Source organism: Lutjanus erythropterus, chromosome 1 (assembly GCF_056507025.1).
Source record: "Lutjanus erythropterus isolate fLutEry1 chromosome 1, fLutEry1.hap2, whole genome shotgun sequence".
In the NCBI taxonomy this organism is placed as follows: Eukaryota; Metazoa; Chordata; class Actinopteri; order Lutjaniformes; family Lutjanidae; genus Lutjanus; species Lutjanus erythropterus.
Window position 1 is genome coordinate 30,542,804 of NC_139317.1, and position 25,557 is coordinate 30,568,360.

Genomic DNA, 25,557 nt, shown 5'->3' on the forward strand with positions numbered 1-25,557 from the left:
ACGACTATGACTCAAGTGAATAACAAAACAGTTTGGTTAAACTACTTTAATTAAAATGAAGAAGAAATCCACCATTTCTTTTGGTGCTTCCAACATCAACAACATCTAAGTCGCCCAGTTTAAATACATAATGTAAGAGGTCCAAGTTTAGTCAAAGTTTTCAGGATGATACCATCACAGACATAACCTTTGACAGTATAGGTGCGCTGATGGACTAGAAATGATTTGGTAAAATTTTAATTCAAGTAAACGTGCTCCAAACTGTCATGTGGGATTAATTAACATTGCCTGTCTCAGCAGAATCTGTGTAGAAGGCGTTCAGAGTACAGTAGCACGGACCTCTTTGAAGTTTAACATCAGAGGCTTCGACTGCCTGCAGAGGAGACAGATGGACATTTGTCTGCAGGGTTGCTGGTTCCAATCCCAGACAATTCGGGGGGAGAAATGTTGCAGCTGAATGAAATGAGAAATGCTCTTCAGTGCCTCGGTGACTGAGGTGCCCTTCAGCAAAGCGCACCACCTGTGGAGCAGGTCAACAGCTTCACTGTAAAACACTGTGTCTGAATGCAGCCTGCCTGATATGCTGTATATGCATATTACACATTCATTTCTAGAAAATTAATTAGTTGCAGATAAGACCAAACAGAAACTGACTGTAGGTGATTATGATTAATGCAGAATTTCACTCGCCAGATTAGAAACAACACACAAATCACAAGTCACACATTTCTTATATTCAATGTCTGAAGAAATAGAAATATACAAGACAAAACAATGAAGTTAAAAATTTTTCACTGGCAGCAGAGGTAAATAATCTGTGGGATGTTAATGTTGCATTATGTTCTAAGATTATGCAGTGAAAATCGATTGCAACCACATGGTGGTTAGCAATATGCAACATGAACTTTCCAACACACACATCATCCTGAAAACTGCAGAATCCACCCACTCAGTGCTCCAGACTAAACATTTACCAAACAGATATTCATCTACACTCAATCCTCAAGGTTAAAGCATGGATTTATTTTTTGTCACTCAGCATTATTTGAACAAGGAGGACCAGTCATGTTATATGAGCCTGGGAAAAAAAAATTAAAATCTCTGTCTGCAAGGTCTCATACTATAGCTTACATTTACAGACTCGCTTGTTTCTTGAGATATCATGTTCACAAGAATGAGGTAACCTGAAAACATAATGCCTCTGGTCACAGCTATCATCGGCATGGAGGCATAGAAAATGTTTTTCAAGGTTTTTTAAAACTGTGAATCACAGAGCTCCTTCAGCATACACTCATGATTGTGAACAAAAATTAGGCTGACTGGATCAGTAGTATTTGACATTAGCTGCAGACAAGGTGCAAGATCAGTCACAACACGCACTCACACATGCACACACACAAGTGATCTTTTATTCCACTAAATAATAAAAACAAAAAAAACAAAAAACAAAATTGTGAGATACAGTCATAACCGAGAGATAACAAGTTGAAATTCTGAGATATGAAGGTCATAATTGTAAGACAAAAAGTCTGAATCTCATTTTTATCTCAATATGACTTCTATCTCATAATTAGAACTTTTTCTCAGAATTTAGACTTTTTTATAACATAATTATGACTTAATCTCATACTTATGACTTTTCATCTCATAATTGTGACTTTTATCTCATAATTGCAATGTTTTAAAATTTCATAATTAAGATTTTTATCTCAAAATTTTGACTCACCATGGGGGTATTCTTTTTTCTTTCTTTGCCAGAAACGAGCTCCCATATAATCTTCATGAAAAAGAGGAGAAATATATGTGCACTGTATATATAAAGGCAATGAAAGTGAATACTCCTCCTCTTCAGTGACAGATTGCTCGCTATGCTCTGATAAGCAGCCTGTTTGATAATTTAAGTGTTTGTTTCATTCCATCCAGCTGCACGGAGAAACACTGCTTTGAGATAAACCAACAAAACACAAGGACCCTTTACACAAGGCGCTCATTTCAAACCCCATCACCACACACACACACACACACACGCACACACACGCCCTACACACGGACGTGCATCCCAGCAGTGAGCTGAAGCACGCCCCCTTGTGGCCACCATGAGAAGTTAAAAAACCCGCCGGCACAACTCTGATGCCTGTGAGCGGAGAGACACACACAGAGAGAGGGGGAGTCGATTTAAGTGTGTGTTCTTCTAATATGTGTGCGAGAGAGAGTGTGTACGGGGTTCAGCAGTGAGTCTATTTTTGCTGTCATAAATAATTGGTCCGTGGGGAGGGGGGCGGGGGTGTTGAGGGCCCCTCCATTAGGCCAAAAAACTTTCGGAGCGCTTTTCAGTCCTAATTGGCACCGACGATTGGTGGCACCGCAGCTGGCGAACTCCGCCAAAGAGTCGACAACAGAGAAAAACACACAAAAAAAAAAAAGCACCGCTGCCCTCTCGGCTCTTAAAGCCATCCTGTGGCATCAGAAAGGGTTGAAAACCTATTCCAGAGTGAATGGAAGACCAGGACGTAGGGGGGAGGAAGCGAGAAAAAGGGAGAGAAGGGAGCGAATGCTGTTCTTTTGACAACCTGTTCAGTGAGGAGCTGTGAGGCTTGAGCGCATCTATGTGTAAGCCTCTGTCCTCCCTCCTCCCTCCCCTCTCCTCCAGCCCTCTCTCTCCCTTCACAGACAGGGGCGGTCGTTCTCAGTCAGCGCACATATTCCACTTGGCCAGCATCACTTGGAGTCCACAGACACAGCGCTGATTGAACGAGCGGAGGGGAGCTCATTCTCAGAGCGCATGATTGTGTTAGAGAGGCTTCACTAGACTGTCACCGGTCAGAGTGCAGAGAGAGAGACAGTAAAGCCATCCCAACCACGCCTTTAAAAGTAGAAAATCCACAGAAGACGAGACGAGCTGTAGAGGATTTTTTTCTTTTTTTCTCCCCCAAACTAGCCTTGCTTGAGTTTTTCAAAGGGAAAGAAGTGGTTTTATATTTTTTTAATCCTTTGGAAGAGGGACTCTTTCTTCTGCTGTGGAACCGAGCGGCGGTAAGACTCCGCTTCTCTGTGCGTAAAAATAAAAGTTTAAAACACTAAGGAGATCATTTGAGCGGTCTGGGAGCTCAGCGAACTCCACCGCCACACTCTCCGGGATTTGTAAAGCTCACGCCGGACGCCCAACTGAAGGAGGATATATAACTTTTCTACACATTTTGTGGAGAGACGCGGAGGCGGGTTTGTCTCACGGAGAGCGGAGCAGTCCTCTGCGCTGAGCCGGGAAGAGTGCGCGCTGCGCCGGGTAGCAGACTGACCCAACGGACGGCACCTCGGAGACAAGGTAGAGACGCGGCGGGGACTGGGACATGCCTGCACAGGGACTACAGTTTTTATTTTTGTCCGGGTCATATGAAATTCGCATATATTTAAGCACCTTAAAACAGGCAGCACTGATTTTACTCTCTTCTACACCCTGATCATCACTGCTTCAATTACAGTTATAAAGCCTCAATGATGACATTCAAATTTTGGCTCTACATAGCGTTACCCGCCTTTCTTTAATTTGCATCATCCCTTTTTTACGAAGGCAACATAACGATACCAGACGTGTCAGAATAAGCAGCGTATCCCGACATTAATGCAGCGTATTAACTCAAATGCATCGCGCAACGAAACTTTGATCAGGGTGCGCGCTGTGTAATGCAACCTGTCAATGCAGCCGACTCAGAGCCATTATACAAATGTGAGGGGGCCAGACAGTCGGAGGAAATCCCCATGTAGAGAGCCCACAACCCCAGGACTGACTCCAGCTCCTTCTTTCCCCCTTTCCAGGTTAAGAATTATGACACGACATCTGACCAACAGCGATGCTTTTAAGATAAGATAAGATGAGATACGATAAGATATACTTTATTGTCCCCAAGGGGAAATTAGGCTTGGGTAATAGTGCTTCACACAGCTACAATCAACTTGTTCAGTGATACAGTAGGTATGCCAACAAGAAAAGGCACAATACAAGGACAGAGGATAAAATAAAGAAAGAAAATATCAAGATAAACAAAAAGTGCAGACCTATTGCCGTCTCGCTACTGCAGAACGTTATATCGATCTGAAGCAAAGGTGGTGTGTATGTGTGGGTGGGTGGGGTCTTAAGGTGCATGACCCCACTTGTTGTAGCTAATCCTCCATGAATACTGCAATTTTCTTCTGTCCAGACTACATCTACACCTGCCCCCGGGCTCCGGGGACAGAGGAGGTTTAGTCACGCTAAACAGCAGACAATCCTGTCAATCTCCAGTTGTCTAACACGCACAGCCCCGCTGCTTGTAAAACTTTCAATAATCCACCGTTTGTGATTGAATTACGCGTCCTTTAAGTCGAGTGAAACGCTGCAGGCTGTGGCGGCTGGGCGCCAAATTGCTCTGTGATATTATTTCCACGGTTGAAGGGGTTGAAGGGGACATAGTTGGACAAGGAAAAAAAAAAAAACAATTGACAGGACCTCTTCTTCCTTTCAGATAACGATCGCTCACCTGTCGCCTCTTGTTTATCACATACATCTGAAGGTTGTTCCTCTCTGTGCCTGGTCTTTTTACCTGTCCCTCTCTCTCTCTGTCATTCTCAGGTTATGAGGGAACTGAGCTGAACATGGAGCTTTTCTGGATTTTGTTATTTTCTAGTGTCTGTCCTCTTGCCTGGGGCCAAGGAGTATACGGTAAGAAGGCGCTATTTACAAATGTGTTCCCATTATTACATCAATGCATGCTTTATTAGTGCAGGCTGACTGGGCTCCACTGCAGCAGCAATGTTAATTTGTTCAATTATTAGCCCATAACCTTAATTAAGGGCTTCTCCAGTGCCACATATTGTCCGCGTTTCAGTACGACGCGCTAATAGGGAGGCAGTATAATAACTGGCTTTTAAACTACTGCGAGAATAGCTTCAGGGAGATCGACAGCAAATTAACTTGAGAGGGAGATATTACTTCTTAGAAGTCACAGGAGGCGGCTGGGAAAACATCCAGCTCTGTAGAGCAGGGGGAAACCCACCTGCTGTAAATCCAATCTAATTCCATTTTAAGGCTGATATTAATCTTTATGGTTAAAAATCACATTAGAGCTACAGATTAGTGTTTTATTACACAAAGTATGATCAAAGTTTGAGTTATTGTTTAAAGGTTTATGGTTATTAGACTGGATAGAAGTCTGGCCACTATTTAACTTAGTGCACTCTCTCATGCACAGACAACAGGTGGTACAGCCTTATAATAAGACTGCCCCTTTAAATGGTTAATAAGTAGGTTATTAATTAGGTTGTAAACACTTCATAAATCATTAATAAGCTGTTAAAGGGCAGTGACCTGTTGCTTGCCAATTACTGAGCTCACATTTATCTTTATTGTTGAGCCACAGATCTCATTGGTTGCTATTAGAGCTTCAACAATTAGCTGATTAATTTATTTGTTGTCAACTATTAAATTAATCACCCACTATTTTGAAGATCAAGAAACAAGACGTTTGAAAATGTGGTTAATTGATAATGAAAATAATAGTTGCAGCTGCACTTACTTAGCTTACTTTTGTCTTCTCCATCAGCCAGCATTTATACCTGTCAGCTTTACTATTACAAATGTATTTGTTAATAAGTTAGTAGCATTTAATCACATCACCATATTTTAATAGTCATTATGTTTTATATGACATCAAGTTAAATTACCAGATTCATACACCAAGGCTTTGACAATATTGTTTACCTTGACATTTTCAGCATGCATCGTTTTAAACTTTTACAATAAGACTCTCTTTGCCACTTATGAGTGTAACTCATTAGTAAGATTGATTAAACAGTAACTGGATCTTGCCAAATAGTGACCCCACATTGATGCATGGAAACTTGTTTACAGTCTAATTATAAATCATATATACATCACAGGTAATGTTATTGTAAAGTGGTGCCCAACAGGTTTTAAGAGGAGGATCAAACTGTCAGAGCTGCATGAGACAACGTCTCCGTTCCTTTCAGGTTAAACAGGACACTCACACTGTCTTTTTGAGGATAAAGCGCAGATTTTGTCCCCTTCTTAACATGACAGTCTCGCTGAACTACACAGGCTCAGTTTCTTCAGCTTCAGGCACCTGTCCAGATATGCATCCGTCCCGTCCCTTCGGGCAAGGCACACACAAACTGATCCGTCAGCTTTGATAGTCTGATTTTGATGTTTGAAGGCATGTGGCAGCCATCGAAAACACGGTCTGTTTAGTCATAGTAGCATGGAGTGCTGTTGTCACAAGCAATCCTGCAGCCGGCCGTCACACTGAGAAATGCTGACAGTCTGTCATGTGTGAAAGCATATAGACCCATGTTGAAGTCCTTGCTTACTAATCAGGCTTGTTCGACTATAATACTTAATACACAGGTGTCAATACGAGTGTAAATTACATGGACAATTCTCAGATCTTTTCTTAGCCTATAATATATGTTCTGCATTCTGTTTTGTTTTGTTGACACATTTTTGAAGCATTATACTGATAGTGATGCCCAAATAAACAATAGTAAAGCACTTCTTTTTTTTTTTCAGAATCTGTTGTATTTATGTGACTCACAGCTGCTGTCAGAGCAGTGTCTGTGTAGGCCACCGTGACAGTGCTGGATGAGATCGCAAGAAGTTTATTTTTTTCCATTATCTGTTTTTGTAAGAAATGTCAAACATGGCAACAATGAAAAAGATTGGACCGGAGTTTTAGTAGCATCATATATACCTATCTGGAATCATTTTTTTAACCAGCAGGTGTAGGCCTTACTGCGTTGATAAAGCCAGGATTTACCATAAATCTGTTTTGAAATTGCTGTTATGCTCCTTATATATTATATATTAGTTATTCTGGAAAAGTACCACTGAAGAACTTACCTTCCATGCCAGCAATCTTTTTGCAGGAGTGTGTGTTCCTTTTTTCAATCAGTTGTTTCGTCATGGAGTGACTTTTCTGATTTAGTTACGCTGTCCTGCAGAAGGCTCACATCTCCAGTTTGCCCTTGTGCATTCTTTTCCTCATTATTATTATTATTTTTTTCTTTGGGCACAATAATTGTATGAAACGGTTTTGGGTTCTGTACAAGGCAATACACTGATTGTCATGAAGAATTTGTGCATCCGTCCCTCACGGGCTCTGCCACAAATATGCAATTTGTTGAAGCAGAGAGGTATGTCGTCAGTGCCAGCTGTGGAAGCTGTGATGATATTTTTTTTTGTATGATTTATGATGATTTTTCTCAGTGTTATAGGTTATTTGTCTTATGTGCAGCAACAGCAGCCTTTCAGTCTCTGCTCAGGGAGGAGAAGTCCCAAAAGCTTTCTGGGAATCATACTGGCCAGCTTTCACAGGCCTCAATTTCCCATGTGGCTTGTGCTCAGCTGTGCGTACCTGCACAACAACTGTTTCATGTAGGTAAATCATCATCGCTAAAAAGAGTCATTCAATGAGAACAAATCACTTCACAATTCGGATAGTTGCAGTAAACAACATGAGTTAGAGAAGATCGGGAAGGGAGCCAACGAGTCTGGCACGCTCACTCGCTGTGTATGCAGATATGCATAAAATGGTTTCCTTCACTTTGGAATTGTTTAGCACTTGCTCTTGCAGACAGATGCGACTCAGCGTCCGTCGGGAACCGAACAGTGTAAGCGTGCCTGATTGATGTCAGCGCTTTGGACGGCTGCGAGGTTCATTTACTGTAGCCTTCTCTGGGGTGTGTTTGGATGTGTGCGTTTTTGTCAGCCCATGCCAGCCCATGCGAGTCTGTGCGTGCAGGTGTTTTGTGCTCATGTATGTGCGTGCTCAGATGAGGAGCGTGTGAGCCTGCAAACCTGTGAGTCTGAGTGTGTGTGTGTGCATGCTTGTGTGAGTGGGACGTGTTTGTACGTCAGACACACTTTTCTTCCCACTGCAACAGTTTGCTGGCTCAGCAGGGACTTGTGGATCAGTCACTGTTTCTCTTGCAGCACTATAGTATTGATTGTGCTTCTGTGAATTTTGATAGGCTGTCAGAAAGCTTGTAACACCTGTCCATCAAGCAACGATTGGATGGACAAGTGTACGAAGAAAATGCGAAGCAGTACTTCAAAGGAGAAAGGAAAAGCTGCACCATATGGTTTCTCACATTAAGCTTTGTTATGCTGGTTATTAAAATCACTCTGCTCCTCTCCTCTTTACTCTCTTTTTTTTGGCATAAGCGTTTTATATGCGTCTCCACACATTGGTCATGAACATCCCTACGTACATATATAGAGATTTCCAAGTTTCATTTAATCTGGATATACTGTAATCCCAGGCATTACAAGCATGATGCGTCACTCACATGCACCATCTCTCAACATACTTAAGGATTAGGGGAAGTTCAGAAAATTTCAAAACAGTCTGGCAGGATTTGACTCCTCGTCTGAAGGACTCAGTGGTAACGACATCAATCTGGACAAAGTGTACCAGAAAAGTGTCTCTCCATCTTTCTGGTGCTGCATCACATCCCACTCTGTGAAGCAACAGAGTTCACAGGGACACCAAATTATTGATTGCTTGACAAAGTCACACGAAACCATTAGCTGATGCTGTAGATGGAATCCAAACTGCATTAGCCTGCAATATGATGCGTCATTATGCACTTGTTAACAGGAAATTTAATGAACTTAAATCAATGATTTTGCTCAACAGTGTTTTTTTTTAGATTTGAGCAAGGCCCTCGCAGCAGCAGGAGAGCTGAGGCCTTGCCACTGGCCATAGAACAAAGCACTACAAGAGATGCAGAAAGTGAAAAAGTTTAATATGCCTACATTGCGCACAAATTTAACATCACTTTGAAGATGTTGCCCAAGGAAGAATGAAAGGGTTGGGATACAGTGCTAGTTTTTTATTTGCAGTCTGCTTGTGTGTGTGTGTGTGTGTGTGTGTGTGTAGATGAGCACTCAACATTTGAGCATCTTCTTAATGTGGAGCTTTACTGGCGTTGCTGCAGTGCATTAGCTCGCCATGGCACACAGGTTGAAAGCCACTGACCTAGAAAGAGATCATTCCAGGTTTAACTGGCCCGGCCACTGGCTCCCCTGTGACTTAAGCTCTTCCTCTCCTCACATCAGCACTTTTTTGTTTGTGTCTCTTTTATGTCTCTTGCTGCTGAGTTTATTTTGGATGCTGAATATTGCCCTTTTCTAATAAGCATCCATAATTTATCGGTGGCTCTGAGGCAATGGGAGGAGGGGACGGGAGATGGTGATAGAAAGAGACTGAAGCATTAAGCTGGCGATGATGATAATCTTTTACCTCACACAATCTGACACCTACAATACTCCTCCTACTCTTTACCTCTTTGCTTTATTTTTCTGCACGTTGTACTCAAAGGTGCACACACACATACAGACACACACGGTTCCTTTTTGCTTTACAGATTGCATCCTCTCCACATGAAGGTGATCAGTAATGTCAGCAATTGTTGAACGACCTTTCTCTCTTTATTATGTTTAATTACAGTACTTGGAATGTCATTTGCGGTGCTTGGACTGTTTTTTCCAACCATTCAAATGACACCTAGCTAGACAAACAGACAGACAGACAGATAGATAGTAGGCTTCAGGGATACAAAGCTTTCTATTAAACTCATATGGATATGCTATATTAAGGTGATGTATTGCAGTGTGCAGCGTGCACCACAAGAGGTCAGCCTCTCTACCTGTGGATGAGGCAGCACAGTGGAGCAGAGAAACATGGCGCCAGGGGGATAAAGTTCTAGGACTAGCTTGTAAAAAAGAAAAAAATGCCTCTGCCCTTGAGAATTTTGGTTTAGTTCTGATGATAAAGGTGAGCCAGCAAACACTAGAGACCACTGGTTGGTCAGAGTAGTATGGCGTATAGTGAGTTTGTAAAAGTTGAGGAAAGGTGAGAGAGCAAGTGGCGCAGAGTGATGGTGAATGCATGCTGAGGAAAAGGTAACCATTGAAATCTGCTGGAAGGCAGTAAATGTTAAGTGAAAATTTAAGTTTGTCAGTGAATAACACTTCACCTTCTCAAAAATAAAGCTTCTGAGTGTGTGTTGTTTCCCAGCTGTGGAGAATATATTACTATGATGATCAGCTAGCTGACTATGTTGAGAGTGCCGTCTCCAGTGAGTCGAGTTGAGTTTTTTTTTAAACAAATATGACCATAATACTGTTTATCCCCATAAAATGTCAGTAAGTATTAGGACTGGGCAATATATCAGTATTATATTGATACTATATTTGGATATGTTGCTATGGCATAAATTATGTCTTTTCCTCTTTTTAAAGGCTGGATTGCAGTAAAATGTCACTTTTTTAAAATTTACTAGACCGTTCTAGCTGTGTAGATATTATTTCTCTTTAACCATTAATCATCATATCCACATGACTGATGATTATTTATCAAAAATCTCTTTGTGTTAATATTTTGTGAAAACATCAATAGTCATTCCTACAATATTATCACAATATCAATTTCAAGGTATTTGTTCAAAAATATTATTTGATTTTGTCCATATTGCCCAGCTGTACTTTGGATAGTTTAATATAGAGCAGTACGTGTGTGAGATCATCAGTATTTGCCAATTTATGGTGTTATTATAGAGAAAATGTGTATGTGTATATTGAAATATATGTTGTATTTTGCAGCATAGCCTAAAAATGTGGAGATATTATTCATAAGTCATTTCCCCCAGTCCTAAAAAATGTGAAAAAAAGATACAGCCTAAGCCTAATAGATATAGACAGATAGTAAGATAGATCTGACTGAAAGGAGACATGAGAAGCAGGTCAATATTTGGACAGAAAAATTCAGTGGTTTGTCTGCTTTGGAAGCTTGATTATAGTGTAGAGTGCCAGACGATTAGAAGAGCTATTCTCTGCACAGAACAGATAGGAGATAATGGGTTGGCAGGGTAGGAGAGGAGATGAATGTTGGCAACTGTCTTTATTGTTTGTAATGTATATCAGATCCTCCGTTGTTCACCACAATTAAAAATTGAAAATTTAGATGTGAACCACTTTACCTATTAGATGCGAGTGCTGCTATTCTGCCTCCTGTCCCTCCCTCATTTTGTCTCTGTTCGTCTCTGTCAGTCTCTCTGATCTCATCCCTTCTGCTAAACATTTTAGCGCACATGGTGCTTTAATTATCTCTTCTTGCTCTCATTTTTTTTTCTCTCACATTAACTAGGTCCATTGTGTGGCAGTGTAGCTCTTGCTGCCTTAATATTAAAAGGGTCATACCTTGAGAATGTTCACATACACAATACAGTGCTCCGCCTCCTTGTTTTGATGCTTAGTCAGCTCATTCTTGGCCACTTTTTTTGCCCTTCATTGTCTCATTTCCTCCTCTCCTCTCCTCTCCTCTCCTCTCCTCTCCTCTCCTCTCCTCTCCTCTCCTCTGTATGGGCAACTGGGTGTTAAAGCCTGACAACATTTCTATTAACCCACAGGTCAGCAGTAGAGCCACAGGCCTATGACCAAAGTGATATGTTGTCCGTGGTTTACACTAGCCTTGCTACCTGGGGCTAAAGAATAAGAGCACTAAGACAACGTCTTGGGAGGTCTGATTTATCACCCTGCCTCCCACCAGTTACACTGTGTGCCTGGGGTGGGCACAAGGCAGCAGGTAGAGGTGGGCAGTCTGGCACTTTGGGGCCCTAAGTGAGGTGAGATAGCAATATATCTCTTTAGAAAGCAGAGTCCGGCACGTCTTGGTGTAATGCGTGTGTATGTAAATGATTACACTCCATTGTTTGGCTTATCAGTTACTGGGTAGTGGGTGGCTGCTCCCACAAGACATGATACATACATATTTTTTTTTTTTTCCCAAAGAACAGTTCATTTCACTTCGCCTTTGCTTAAAGGCAGTAAAGAGGCAAAGATTAGAACAGACTTGGGAGGACACAGGGCAACACGCTTGGGAAATATGCTTATTTGCTTTCTTGCAGAGTTAAATAAAAAAATCGATACTGCTCTCATGTCTGTACAGTAAATGTTTAGCGAGAGGCACCAGATGCTTAATGTAGCTTAGTTTAGCTTAAAGTATAATTACAAAAATGTCAAACTATTCCTTTAAGATGTACATTTTTACTAATATTATACTTTAAACCCCACTGGTGACAATAGGTGCAGTTATTTGAACAATATTCCTTCAATCTGATTGAAATAATCTGATTAGAGACTAACTCCAACTACCATGATAAAATGTAATAATGTAAATATACAAGAGGAGGAAGAAGAGGAAGTGGTTCTGCTCAGAGCCATACAGCTTAAGTTTTACCTTGTTCATGTCACCAAATCTTACTGTAAGCTATTTTATTGAGTTGCCTTTTAGTGAAACGGTCTGAGCGGTTATGCAGTGTATATGTCTAAGGGTTTTATTGTGGAAGGTAGGAGACGGAAGAAGTGGATCTGTGAGGCGCTGCCTTTGACATTGTTAGAAGCAATAAAAATGGTACTGTCTCAGGTCAGACTACGGAGCTTCCATGTTATGTGGAGATTAAACGATAAACCATTTCAGGATAAACCGCAATAAAATCCCAGATGATTAGTATTGCTGTTTCAAATTTTAATTATCGTGATTACCGGGCTTTGAAAAGCTCAAAAAAATAAAACTGTCCAGCGTTAACCGAAGTTAGCGTTAACAACAGTCTCCAAGACACAGGCACAGCAGCAACATGGGTTAGTTTTGCATCATTGAAAACACTTAGATTGCACAGGACATGATGTCATCTTAGATCTATGAAAGGTTTTCAGAACAAAACCTGGTAAAATTACTTCAGTGTGCATCGATACTCTTTGAACATTTTCAGCACATTTTAGCAATACTGCAATTCTAATTATAATTTTGGTCACTATAATTCAATACAAAATAATAAAAATGTTCATACTATTTCATCTCTTATTTTATTATTTTATAGGCCTCATAAATACAGGTGCAAACCCTAACCCTTGGCTACATTACCCCCATGTGGGCCAAAACTGTGCAGAAAGAATATATATAATCCAACCAGAGGAAGCAATCAGTGTTTACATGATTATTTGGCACTAATATCTCCCTTTTGAACAAATCAGCAAATGTTTACACCACCAATCTCAACCCGATTGAAATTTTTTTCTGATTGGACCAGTCTCTTCTGATTGAGGTGGTTACATGAGGCATTTTTATTCTGATTGAGCTATTATTGCAATTATTAGTGGAATATTAGGATCCATGTAAAGACAGCTTGATTGTGCAACATTTATCTTGTATCAGCTTGTATTATACAGCCTTGGTGTGGTAGTCCACACTGACTGATTTTAATTATTTTTTTTATATTCCCTGGAGTCAGGCTTGAAGAAATCAAAGTTGTTTGATCAGAGACACTGAGACTTCAGTCTGAATTGCCGGCAGAATTATTCTAATTGTTTGCTCACACATCGTCATGTAAACCCTCCTTTGTATCAGTTCACTTTCCTTCTTTTTTTTCCTGCCTTTGTGTTTCACTCTCTGATGTTCTTGTTCATGCAGATCACATCCACGCACACACGAGAGCCCACGCACAACTTTCACTCACACAAATGGGCAAGCACGTGCACAAACATCCCTCACTGCATTTACCTTTCGCTGAACTCGTAGATCATTACCTCATTCTCACCCACTCTCATCTCTCTGCACCGGGATGTTAGTCAGTGTCACACACATGCACAGTAATAAAACACAGGCCTACACATGCACACACACTCACACACACACACACACACACTCACACACACCTCTTTGGATGAGAGTGGTCCAGAGGGTAACAGGACGACGTGGGTGTCCTGTGAGTAGGAAAAGCTGTCAGGGAGGTTTCACTTTTCTCCTCTGTACTGCTGTCACTCTGTCAGACATTATCAAGCACCTCTTACTGGCTCAGCGGGGAATTTACAAAAACGTGTGTCCGTTTTTGTGTCTTTGTATCCAATTTTGGGATTTCAGAGCAATTAAATATTTGAATATCCTGTGGTAGAGGCTAACTAACAAAGCTTTTTAAGTGTAAGCATGTTTTTTTTGCTGTCTGTATTTGTTTTTTGTGTGCGTTGGTCCTGATCCTGGTGTCTTCAGACTGAAGGAACAAGAACTCTTGTGTGTGTGTTTCTGTGTGTGCGTTTGCATGCGTGCACATGAGAGGGTTGGAACATTTGGCAGCTAACTTATTCATGAAGGCGACAGGACGGTTGTGAACAGCGGTGCGAACATGGCTTACATCAGAGACCGTCTGCCTCCTCCTGCACTTCCCTCACACTGTCACTCTCTTTCTTCTTCACTGCCGTCTCTTTCGCCCTCCTGTCCTGCACTCATTTCTTTCTTTGGCCTCATTCAAACTTTTTATTTAAATTATTTTTTAGGGTATGTATTTTCACATAACTTCTAAGTCACTATGCCTAGATTTTTAAAATTTTTGTAAACTGAGATTCTTCAAATCGAGCAATCGTTTTTTTTTGTCAGTTTACATTACAATAAGAGGATAAAACATATTATAAATATTTTTTATATTAGCGGGTGCACTTAAAAAAACACACACACACACACACAGGACAAAATATGCTGGTGGTTAACTGATGAGAGAAGTTGAAATGAAAGGTTAGTTTCAGCTCTTGTTATTTACCTGCATCCCTGTACACAGAGCAATGCAACAGCATGGCAGGCTGTAAACTTTACAAACCAAGTCTCAAAATTACCACAAAACACAAAACTAACTGTGATGGAAGCAGAGAAGAGTGAAGCGGAGCACATATGATGTGCTGCAGCATCCAGGCAGGAGAAACTCTCCATAGTGCGCTGGGATTTTATACCTGAACTACGAGCAGGGGGACACATTCTTTTGCTTTTTCTGACGGAGTGGAAATCTGATTTTTTTCACATCACAGATGACAAAGAAAGGCACTGAAATGTGAGTAAAACATACTCATGTGGGCTGTAATCGAAAACAAATGAACAAATCTTTAATTTGAACAGCCAAATCTGATAAAATTCTGAGTTGGGTGCAGTCAAATTATTCTTTTTTGTTAGTTTTTGTTTGTGGAAAAATGAAACTATTCCAGTGAAAATACATGTAGTAAATGTGTTACTTTTAGTTACTGCATTGCTGTGTGCTACAGTGTCTTTATGTGACTACCACTGAGGGGTTTCACCAAACCTTTTAAATTTTACAGTGGCTTTACTGTAAATATTCCCTCCACACATGTTGATAGACATGTACATGTGTGCTTGGAATTATAATTAATGTCTGATGGTTTTTTCATTAAAAAAAAGTTCAGTTCTTTCTTATTTCTTTTTTTTTTTAAATATCAGATACATTTACATACTTCTGCCTTACTGAAAAAAATCCATAAGTTGCATATGGAACCATGATTGACTTCAGAGTAGTTGTTGTATCACATATAAACTAAGGTGACCACAGAGAAACTTTTCCTACTCCAGCAAATGAATCTGAGAACAGCTTTCTGGCATCAAACATCACATACATCATTCTGCTCTGGGCGATATGGCTTAAAAATAATATCTTGGTACTTTTAGGCTATGCTGTGATATTCAATATAGCTCTTAATGTGCCCATTTTCCTAAAAATACATACTGTAAATTAGGGCTGGGTGATATGAACAAAATTAAATGTCACAACTTATTTGCCCAAATAGGGCGCCATGGTGATGCAGTGGTAAGAACAGTCGCCTCATAGCATGAAGGCTCTGAGTTTGAATCGGCTGGGGGGGCTAGGGAATTTGTGGCTGGTGCAAGACCTTTGTAGAGTTTGCATGTTCTCCTTGTGTCCGTATGGGTTCACTCTGGGTCTTCCAGCTTCCTCCCACAGTCCAAAAACATGCAGGATAATAGGTTACTAGACTCTAAATTGCCCGTAGGTGTGAATGTGAGTGTGAGTGGTTGTCTGTGTCAGCCCTGAGATGAGCTGGCGACTTGCCCAGGGTGTACCCCACCTCTCGCCCAGTGTCAGCTGGGATAGGCTCCAGCCCCCCCACAACCCATCATGGATAAGTGGTTACAGACAATGGATGGATGGATTTGACCAAATACACCGTATCACTGTATAATGATAGACTAAATTTGAAATGATATCTAGTATTATTCACAATATGGATGTATTATTGATAACTTTAGGTTTAACCAGTTTTAAAATCTAGCAAACATATGTTCTAAATAGTGTACAAAGCAAACCTTACTTCAGTGAAAGTTGGTTAGAATATACCAGATAAGGGCTCATGTGATTATATTTGGTTATCTTTAATATATTTTTTGACAATCTCAATCTGTTGGCATCGGCATGCTGTGCCAGTCTTTACAGTTCCCTCAGGGAGCTTTAAGATATTTGTGCTATTGTAAGATATTTGTGATATATTGTTGACTCACACTAAGCAAATGGTGGGGTTTCACAGTGTGCAAAGTGCTATGCGTACTGGCAGGCGTTCCTACCGCCTGTCGTACCTTCAGCACAGATGTATATATTGATCTGTCATTTCATAGAAACTCTGCACACAGCTACTGCTGGAGGAAAACCTTATCATACATATATGCTCTGGCTTAAAGAGTGGCAGGATGCATACACATACACAGCTTAAACCACACTTTCGGAGGCTGCTCCTCCCACATATGCTCAGCCTTTCCCTGCGGTGTGCGCTGCAAACCCCTGAACAACAACAAAACAACCGCAACTGCTGGAGTTGGTCGTGTCCAACTAAACTTTCTGACAGCAGGAAGGGATCAACGCTGGAAATCTATCTTCTGCTCCTACACACGTCTGGCCTCAATAATTCAGCGATGCGTGCTGCTTGGAGATCTCGCCCTCTCCCTCTCAGCAAACTGCTCCTCCTCCCCTCCTCCTCCTGCTCACAACGGTTTCAGTGAAAAAAAAAAAAAAAAAAAAAAAAGAAATCTGGCACTTTAGATGTTTGAAATGTTTAGCTTGCTGCACTCATACTTTCCTGTCTTTCTCCATGCATCTCGGCTGGCTGAGAGGAGACGGGGTATAATCTGTCGGATATGTTAAAAAGTCCCCCATGTTGTCAGTGTAGCAATTTACCTGCCACCAGCTACACGTCCTCATCCCTCTCCTCCTCCTCCTCTTCCTCCCTCATTCTGTCTTTACCCGTCGACTAAACTTGTACCTGTCAAGAAAGATGTTCCTGTCATCTTCCTCCCTTCTCTTCTTCTCCCCTCTCTGATCCTCTTTTCCTTCCCAGCCATCCATATAGCTACCCTTAACATGTCAAAATGGGGCAAAATGTACCCATTCTCTGCTTTACATCCTCATTCCATCCTAATTCTCTCCCTTCATCCGAACCCTTTCCACAGCTACACCCCTTTAACTCTCCTCATTGCTTTTCTTCCTCGCCCTCTCCCTCCTCACTATATCCTTTCTTCACACCCAGCACCTCTCTCCTCCAAAGCCCTGTCATCTTCTCGCTATATATCCGCCAATTCAGTGGCAAGCATCCACCCACCTCTCCACTTACTGCATATATAGGACATAGCACACACTGTCATTGAAAGCTGCAGACAGGCTTTAGGAAGCAGGGTGGAGGGTTGACACTGGGGAGCAAGCAGGCAGCACAGGCTAGTAACAACCTGAGGAAATGAGGGCAGAGGGAAAGGTGCATCATGACGAAAGGTGATTTGATTTGGGTGAAAGTGGGCAAAACAAACAACAGACTGAAATTTAACAGTTAGTTTCATTGTGAATGAAGTTAAATGCTTGTTATAATAGATGAAAAGAAGTGCTGTCTTAACCCTGCATGGCAGCAATTTGACAGTTACAGAAAAACTAGAATAAATTTACTGTATTTTTATGCAAACCGTGCTGCCCGTTTCACATAGAGCCTAGCTGAGTGTGGATGACAACTTTTTTGACTGAGATACCCCCACAGCCTTACCAAATAAGTTCAAATACCCCTTCATCCACACCACCTGTCTCGTTCCAAATGAGTTCATTTGAATGGATTTGGGGAAAAAGCTGGACTTTAAGCCATTTCTGCATTACTTTCTTATCTCTTTCAACTTCTCTACTCACTTGCTAACTATTTTTTTTTTTGTGCACGTGGAACTCCAACGATTTTACACATCAAAGTCTGTTTACAGATCTTGGGAAGCACTGCTGCACATGTGGAAAAAATGTTGTAAAAAGCCTTTTGTGGTTCCAGAGTGAGCTGCATGAAATCTGATGAACGACCTCAAGTGAACCTGAGTAGAGCGTTAGTTTGGACAGACAGAAGTGATCTTAAGCAGATGTCTGTAGCCCACCCCCTCTTCTCTGCTTGAGGCCATCAGCTCAAGGCTACATCAGACTTAACACGTTCAGATATCTGACTGTTGGCAGTGGAGCTGCAATGTGGTCAATGTTGGCACCAGATTTTGACACGGAATATATCTCTGTTTCTGCTGTATTTATTTTGATCCTTAAAAAAAAAACAGTCCATCATAGGGCTGTAATGGTACATGTATTTGTCCTGAACAGTTTAGATATAGGACGTTCAGATTGCACCCTCCTCGGTTCAGCTTGCCTGTGACCCAAACTGTATTATTGTCTGTTTATATCTGCTATTTGGAAATGTGGAACAGAAATTTTAGAGTGTAAGTTTTACCAATAGGAAGATAATTAACAAGGTTGAGAAGATGCACCTTTTATGTTAACAGGGTTTGGAAAGAAAATGGGAGGTACAGGTAAATACTGTAACTTACTGTAACTGCCAACACTTAAATTACTCATTTGCAGAGGGAGATCATCACTCGTACTGTATCTGGACATCAGTCTATGAGGAGATGCTTAAATCCTGTATTCTTACACCGCTTAATAACAAAGTGCTTGAAATGTGCCTCCGTATGTGCCTGCTAGTCTGTTGTGTGGCTCTCTATAAATGAGCACAAATTGTTCAGGAATTATTAACAGGTCAGAGAATTACTGATAAATGACAATAATTGACACGTATGTTATTTTTTCCTTTTTTTCCTCCTTGCTATACTGAAAATGTACTGAACCGTGACCCTAAAACTGAGGTACATACTGAGCAGTGAATTTTGCGTACTGTTACACCCTTAGTCCAACAGTCTTATAGGAATGCAACACTAAATCTATGTGTTGTTCTTCTGTGTGTTACAACTGACTCACTTTGGTGTGAGCGGAGGCCCGTGCAGTTGGACTGTTGCAGCTGGTAGTTGGTATCATATTTGTGTGTTTATTTCTCACTCCAAAATAAATAAATGAGTACATTTATCATATCATAAGTTCTGTTTGTTCAGTTTACTACTCCACAAAAACCTTACCTGTACCCCCGGCAACTGGATGTGAATCACCTCTGCAGGCGATAGAAGTCACTCAGAAAAAGAAATATCAGGGCAACCACATTATCCTTCTAATGAATTGCGATGAAGAAGAGACGTGGCTGTCTTTGATTTAATCAAAATCTTGGGAGACGGAGACGATCCGAGTCTTAATTTGTGAAAATGTAAAAAAGGATCTCACTCACTGTAGAAAGCGTGAGGAAATGTGTTCAGTGAGACCAAAAAAAAAAAAACCCAAAAAACAAATGAGAGCTGCTATTTCCAGGTGCATGTATGAGAATATTATTTCTAACTCAATCACTGTGATGCCTGTGGCTCAGCGAGAACACATTACCCCACATGAGAAATAATTTATCCAGACATCCTTCATCTGAGGAGGAGGTACTGTATCAGGTAAATTTCACACTTTCATCCAAAGAAACCGGAGATGCACTCGGCAATATTCTGATCTGTCAGCCGATCTCGTGGCCACACAGCCATAATGCAGGCTGAAGCAACAGTAGTTTTTCTGAGCATCTGCGATCTACATATTTTAAGACAACATCTGAGGATTTTAAATGAATGTTTGTCTGAAATTCATTGTCCCATTTATTTATCAACAACACAACCTTCCTACTTCCCACTTGAGGTGTTAATACATCAGCAAAGCTCATGAAATCTAACTGAATTGTGACATTCAGTGAAACGACTTGGATTTACGAACTAAGGCAGGAAAAAAAGGACACATGGCAGAGTGAAAGGCTCATATTAAAAAGAGAGAGAGAGAGACACACAGCGAGAGTGACATTGAAAAGGGCAGGGCCAGATACAGAGCAGCTAAAAGAAGAAAGGCTTCCCTAGAGACAGAGAGCGAGACCGACAAGGGGCTCAGAAAATGAGAAAGAAACAGAGGGAATGAGTCAGTGGGAGAGAGCGGGAGAAGGTTCGAATGAGGGAGCGACCTAAACTTTATTTGCTTTAGCCCAAACCGCGTTTGGGGGCATTTTTACATTTGGTTCCTTTGTGAATCACACTGTTCAGGTGGTGCAGGAGAACTTCAAACAAAATCACAGACACACAAGAAGCTTGGTGGCATCTTTGAAAAATTGGAAATGAAACAAATCTGTGTATTCCTTAAAAAAAAAAAAAAACAACTCACAATTTACCACAAAAGTGACACATTCAACAGTCTTCTTCTGATTGGGATCGAGTACAAGTACAAGTACTTACATTTGGGTACTTGCTCATACTGAGTACCGATATGAGTACTTAATAATACCACTTTTAAAACATGTTTTATTTTAATTAGATGCTCACTTTCTAAATGTAACAAATCATTGTTGCTGTTTCGTGCTACAAGTGTAACCATAGTTACTGTACACATTACATTTTTAGGTTATTTGTAGTAAGTTACTTTACTGATTTTGTGTTCCTTATTGAGCTGTGCAGTTTACTGTGTATATTTCAGTATAATAATTTCACAACATTATTATAAAACTTGCAGAATTAAGTTTACTATTATAAATGGTGTTATATATGATAATTATTTCATTATCATTTACAGCATTTTAACCAGTATTTTAATTTAACATTTACATGTGTAGTATTTAAGTTTCTTCTTCGTGTCCCTCTTGTCTGAGAGTTAATTAGTTCCTACCTGTCATTGTTTAGGGGGGACAGGTATGAGTGTGGTGCCATGTGTGCAACACTTTTGTTGACCCTGCTGTGAACCTCAAAGAGTGAAGTTGTGTGTCCTGAGCTGTCAGGCTGTTTTGGTGAAGATTTAATACACAAAGAGAAGTTGTAGCAGTTTATTACCAAGAAAAGAGAGTTACAGACCGGTGCATTCAAAATCCTCATTCAAAAAAAGAGGCTAAGCATCAACAAACGCCTTGAACTCTGCATTGTAGTGGTTCTTTAGACTTGTATTTACTTGTATTGAGCAGCTACTTTTCGTGACGTGGTATTAGGTGTGGGGTATTGGAGTAGTTGTATGAGCACGAGTACGTGAGGACAGTATTGGACCGATTCCTGATGCTGGTATCAGTGCATCCCTAATTATTAATCATTAATCAGTTAGTTGCCATTAAGAATTCAACTGTAAATGTATTCATGTATTAATTAATAGCCTGGAAGTGGTAGTAATTGTGCCTTATTTGACATCAAAAAAATCAAGAAAAAAATACAATCAGGGGAAAAAAAACAGAAAAAGATGGTATTTTTTATCTTATTAATTATTGATGGGTAACTGATTAACTGGTTGTTAGTGTTTTTGAGTACTGCTTAAGAAAAATGCAAAACCTTTGCAACCCTAGGTCCACCAACAGTCCAAAACTTAAAGATATTCAGTTTAATAAAATAGCAAAGCAGGACATTCCACAAGGAGATGGCGTAGCCAACCAGTAAGACTGTACAAGACAAAATTTGGGGGCCACTGATGTTAATTATTCCATATTTTCATTAGTTTGCATACCTGATTGTAAACATGTAGTGAATGTGTGTGCGTGTGTGTGTGTGTGTGTGTGTGTGTGTGTGTGTGTGTGTCCTTGGTTCAATCCAGATGTTTACTTGTTTGGCCATTTCTGAGAAACCCTCACGTCCCTCAGATACTTGATTTTCCATTAGTTTGCATAATTTGTCAATAGCAAAAATGCAAAAGTATTATAGGACATTTTGACTGTAAAATGACAGTAGACATTTTAATTTTTACTGTGTAATTGTCAAGTCACAGTGTTGCGTCACAGTGTTTTTACGAGTTTTTTAAAGTAGTCCTTCTAATGAGGTCTGTGCCAGTCTATGCAATTCTTAATGCGTATTGTCATCAATTATTAATATTTGTCAAACGCTGAAGACTCTCTGCTCTCGGTAGGACACAGCCTTTCAGCTGAGCATGCGCACGCACACACACACACACACACACACACACACACACACACACACACACACACACACACACACATGCAAAAAGCACAAGCAGAGGCTTGTGGTCATAAAACAATACAACACAGCGAATCGCAACTTGTCAATCAAACATTAATAAAGTAGCCAGAGTAGTTGCACCTATTAGAGGCTCTGAAAAAAGTAAGAAAACCAGCAAATATTCACATTAGAGAAGCAAGAACCAGTAAATTTTTGGCCTGTAATTACTAAAAAAATGACTTAAATGTAATTGCTTTGCAAAATGGTTACCAATTAATTTTTCTAATAAATTAATCAACTTATTGTTTCATCTCTGATTTCCACCTTAGGGATTGATTACTGTAAATACTTTCATTATAATATCATTTGCTATATATCTAATAGCAATAAAATCTAATGAACAACAGTCAAACATAAAACTACATGCAATGAGTTATTAATAGCCATAGTAGTTCTTCAAAAAAATAGTTCTTCAGCCACACCTCAGTGTGTCCAGTGTTGTCCAGTTTGGTTAATCAGTCAAATCAGATTCTGAATGCCACTGGTCTTGTCAGACCAAGTCAGTCAAGCTAAAGATCTTAATGCTCAAATAACCTGCTTCACATTGCACACACGAACACAACATTCATCTAAATGAGCTGGTAGAGTTGTAGGTGGAGATTTGTGAGACTTAGTTGATAGTTGTGAGGTATTCACAGGAAGCAGAGGGAAAATGTTTCAGTGATATGTGTTGGCTTACTGCTGCTTTGGCTTTTATCATTTCTGCATGGGGAGATTCTCTCAATATGTTCGCTGATAGCAACATTCCTCCTCTCTCTTTCATTATATTACTCTGTCTCACCTTTAGGACACACATGAGAAACTCAAAAGAGCTGATTCGCCCCCCTAAAACAATTTGGCTGTTTATTCTGTCCCTTTTTTGTTTTTCCACATCATGATTACTCACTACAGGCTCCTTGCTCTGCTGTACTTTTTCCTTTTATTTACATTCTTTCCCTCTATTCAAAGTCTTCATCCATTTTGACTTCATTCTTCATTCCTCCTTGTTTTTAATCTTTCTTCCTCGCCCTCTCTATTCTCGCCTGCAGCACCCTGCAATGCAAACACAACCTGTTCTGAGGGGAAGTGAATTATTGAAGCCGCTGCTGCCATTCCCTCTGTGCAGAAGTGGGCCGCAGAGGAAGGAAGGAGGGAAGGGAGGGAGGAAAGAGGGTGGATGAAAGAAACGGAGAGGATAGATTTGTAAGGACAAAGGCAGGAGGCGTTAGAGGTGCGAAGAATCAGAGAAATATAGTTTTGTTTACACTGCCTAGAACTGTTTCCAGAGGGACAGAGATGATTGTGAGAATGTTTGAATGTGATCAAGGATGAGGCGCAGAGCTGGTATTATTTTGAGATGGATCACTTTTAAGGATATTCCAATATTTAAGGATAGTGTTTTGGACTGTGCATGCCAGAGGACAATATTCTATCTAACAGTGCCTTGATCACATTCAAAAGTTCTTGCAATCTGACAGACAGGCTGGTTCATTCTGACTTTAGAAAACCACCCAATACTGTCTCCTGGCTGTCTAATCAACCCACAGGCTTCTTCGTGTGCACAGTGTTGTAACTTGTCAAACACCACTTTACACATTCACATACTGGTAAAAAAAAAAAAAAAACACCATAAGAGCTTTAAAATTTCACAAATCTGAACAAAAAAACATGCATTATGTTATCCTTCATTATTGCACACAGGGTAACTATGGCTCTGCAGTGTCATTAAAGTTTGGGGGAATAGAAAAATGTCATCCTCCCCTACAGGTAATGATATCAACTCACTGCTCTGAAACAAAGCATATTGGATTCACATTCTTAACACAGTTAAGCCTTTTGGCCTAAATAAAGACCTACATTTGTCACATTCCTCTACACTTGATGGATACTTGTACTTTTTTGTACTTCTGTCTTTGTAAGACACAACTGTGTTCTTTTGTTTCTGATGTGATTATAGTGCATGAGGTGGGCCACTAGTACTCTCACCCTTTTCCTCTTCAAATGGTTGTCCAATGATAATTGTTGGGGATGTAACAATATATAGAATATCACAATAAAAGACGTCTCAATACCTTATCAGACTGTGACAATATTTAAAACAATAATACATGGTAAATTTTTGTTATTTCATTATTTTTATAGTATTTTCTAAAAGGACAGCTGCTGACTGCTGCATTGTTTGTTTTACACAGTATACACACATAATTCAGACATTCACTGCTAAAGACTATTCATGCCTATGCTTATTTAATAAAGAATATCTTTTCAAGTTGTCATTTTACTTTGTTTACTAAATTTGCAATAAATATCGTATTTTAGACCTTTTATTGTAGTATTATCTTACCTTGAGTTTTTGGTATTGTTACATCCCTAATAGTTGTACACTGGTTTGACTAGCCTAATTATGTGCTTGCCTTATGTCTTTGTCCATTTTGACTCTGATGAAGACACAGCAGTCACGAAACACTTGGCTGTTTGCACTGTTGAAGCCTGCAAATCAATCAGTGTGCCCCAGTTCCCCTATTTTCCCTTGGAAGTTTGCTGTGTAAACCTCTGTTGTATCGCTGCTTTCCTTGGTAGAGATGATTGATAATGTTGTATCACTTCTACAGAGAGTTCTGTACTTACTGCCTTATTTTTAATTGATCTGCAAGTACGTTTTTGGAAGAATATTAAGTATCTAGCTACATACTGATTGATTTTTTTCATTAATATAATTATGTTTTACCCAAAGAACATGCAGATTGTGTAGAATTACTTTTTCTATCCTCAGTAGTGTCTGTAGGTAGTCACTTGACACTCCACCTGAAGCCAACAGCCTCCACCAACCAGGTAGGGCAGCCAGTGTGTAGCCTGAGAGGCGAAGCCCTAGGCAAAAAAAGTTCACAAGGCACCTTCTGCACGAGTTGTACCTGTTCATTATCTTACTGCTTTGAGTGCACAGTAGATTTAAGATGAATGTATCAACATTTTTGTCAACCTTTCTCTCATCAGGATGACGGTGGCTGGACAGTAAGAGGACACTTTTTAAAGAGTCTTTAGAGGGAGAATCAACCTGAAACAATAAAAATGCAAGAGTAACATGGCCCCCAATGTGGAAATTACACTTTTGATGAAAGCACTTGTGTGTAATGTCTTTTAGATCCCAACCGGCAAACATACATTTACATATATACATATATAAACATGCATTTTTTGCAGTAATCCTTCAAATGTTGCTATCAAACTGACTGAGATATGTAATGGATGCAGAGGCAGATTTACAGGCAGTGGACTGGCCCACTCGTAGATGAAATCA

General features: G+C 40.2%; 1 protein-coding gene across 2 annotated transcripts in view; it reads left to right on the forward strand.

Annotated features, from left to right (window-relative positions):
- The first annotated feature begins 2,727 nt into the window (after positions 1-2,727).
- The window catches only part of mdga1 (MAM domain containing glycosylphosphatidylinositol anchor 1), a 256,196-nt gene continuing 233,366 nt past the window's right edge, over positions 2,728-25,557 (forward strand). For both annotated transcript variants that reach the window (XM_084719638.1, XM_084719647.1), the window contains exons 1-2: positions 2,728-3,322; positions 4,607-4,696. In XM_084719638.1, coding sequence (XP_084575764.1) covers positions 4,630-4,696 — 67 coding nt within the window. In that variant the 5' untranslated portion in view covers positions 2,728-3,322; positions 4,607-4,629. The remainder of the gene's footprint in view (positions 3,323-4,606; positions 4,697-25,557) is intronic.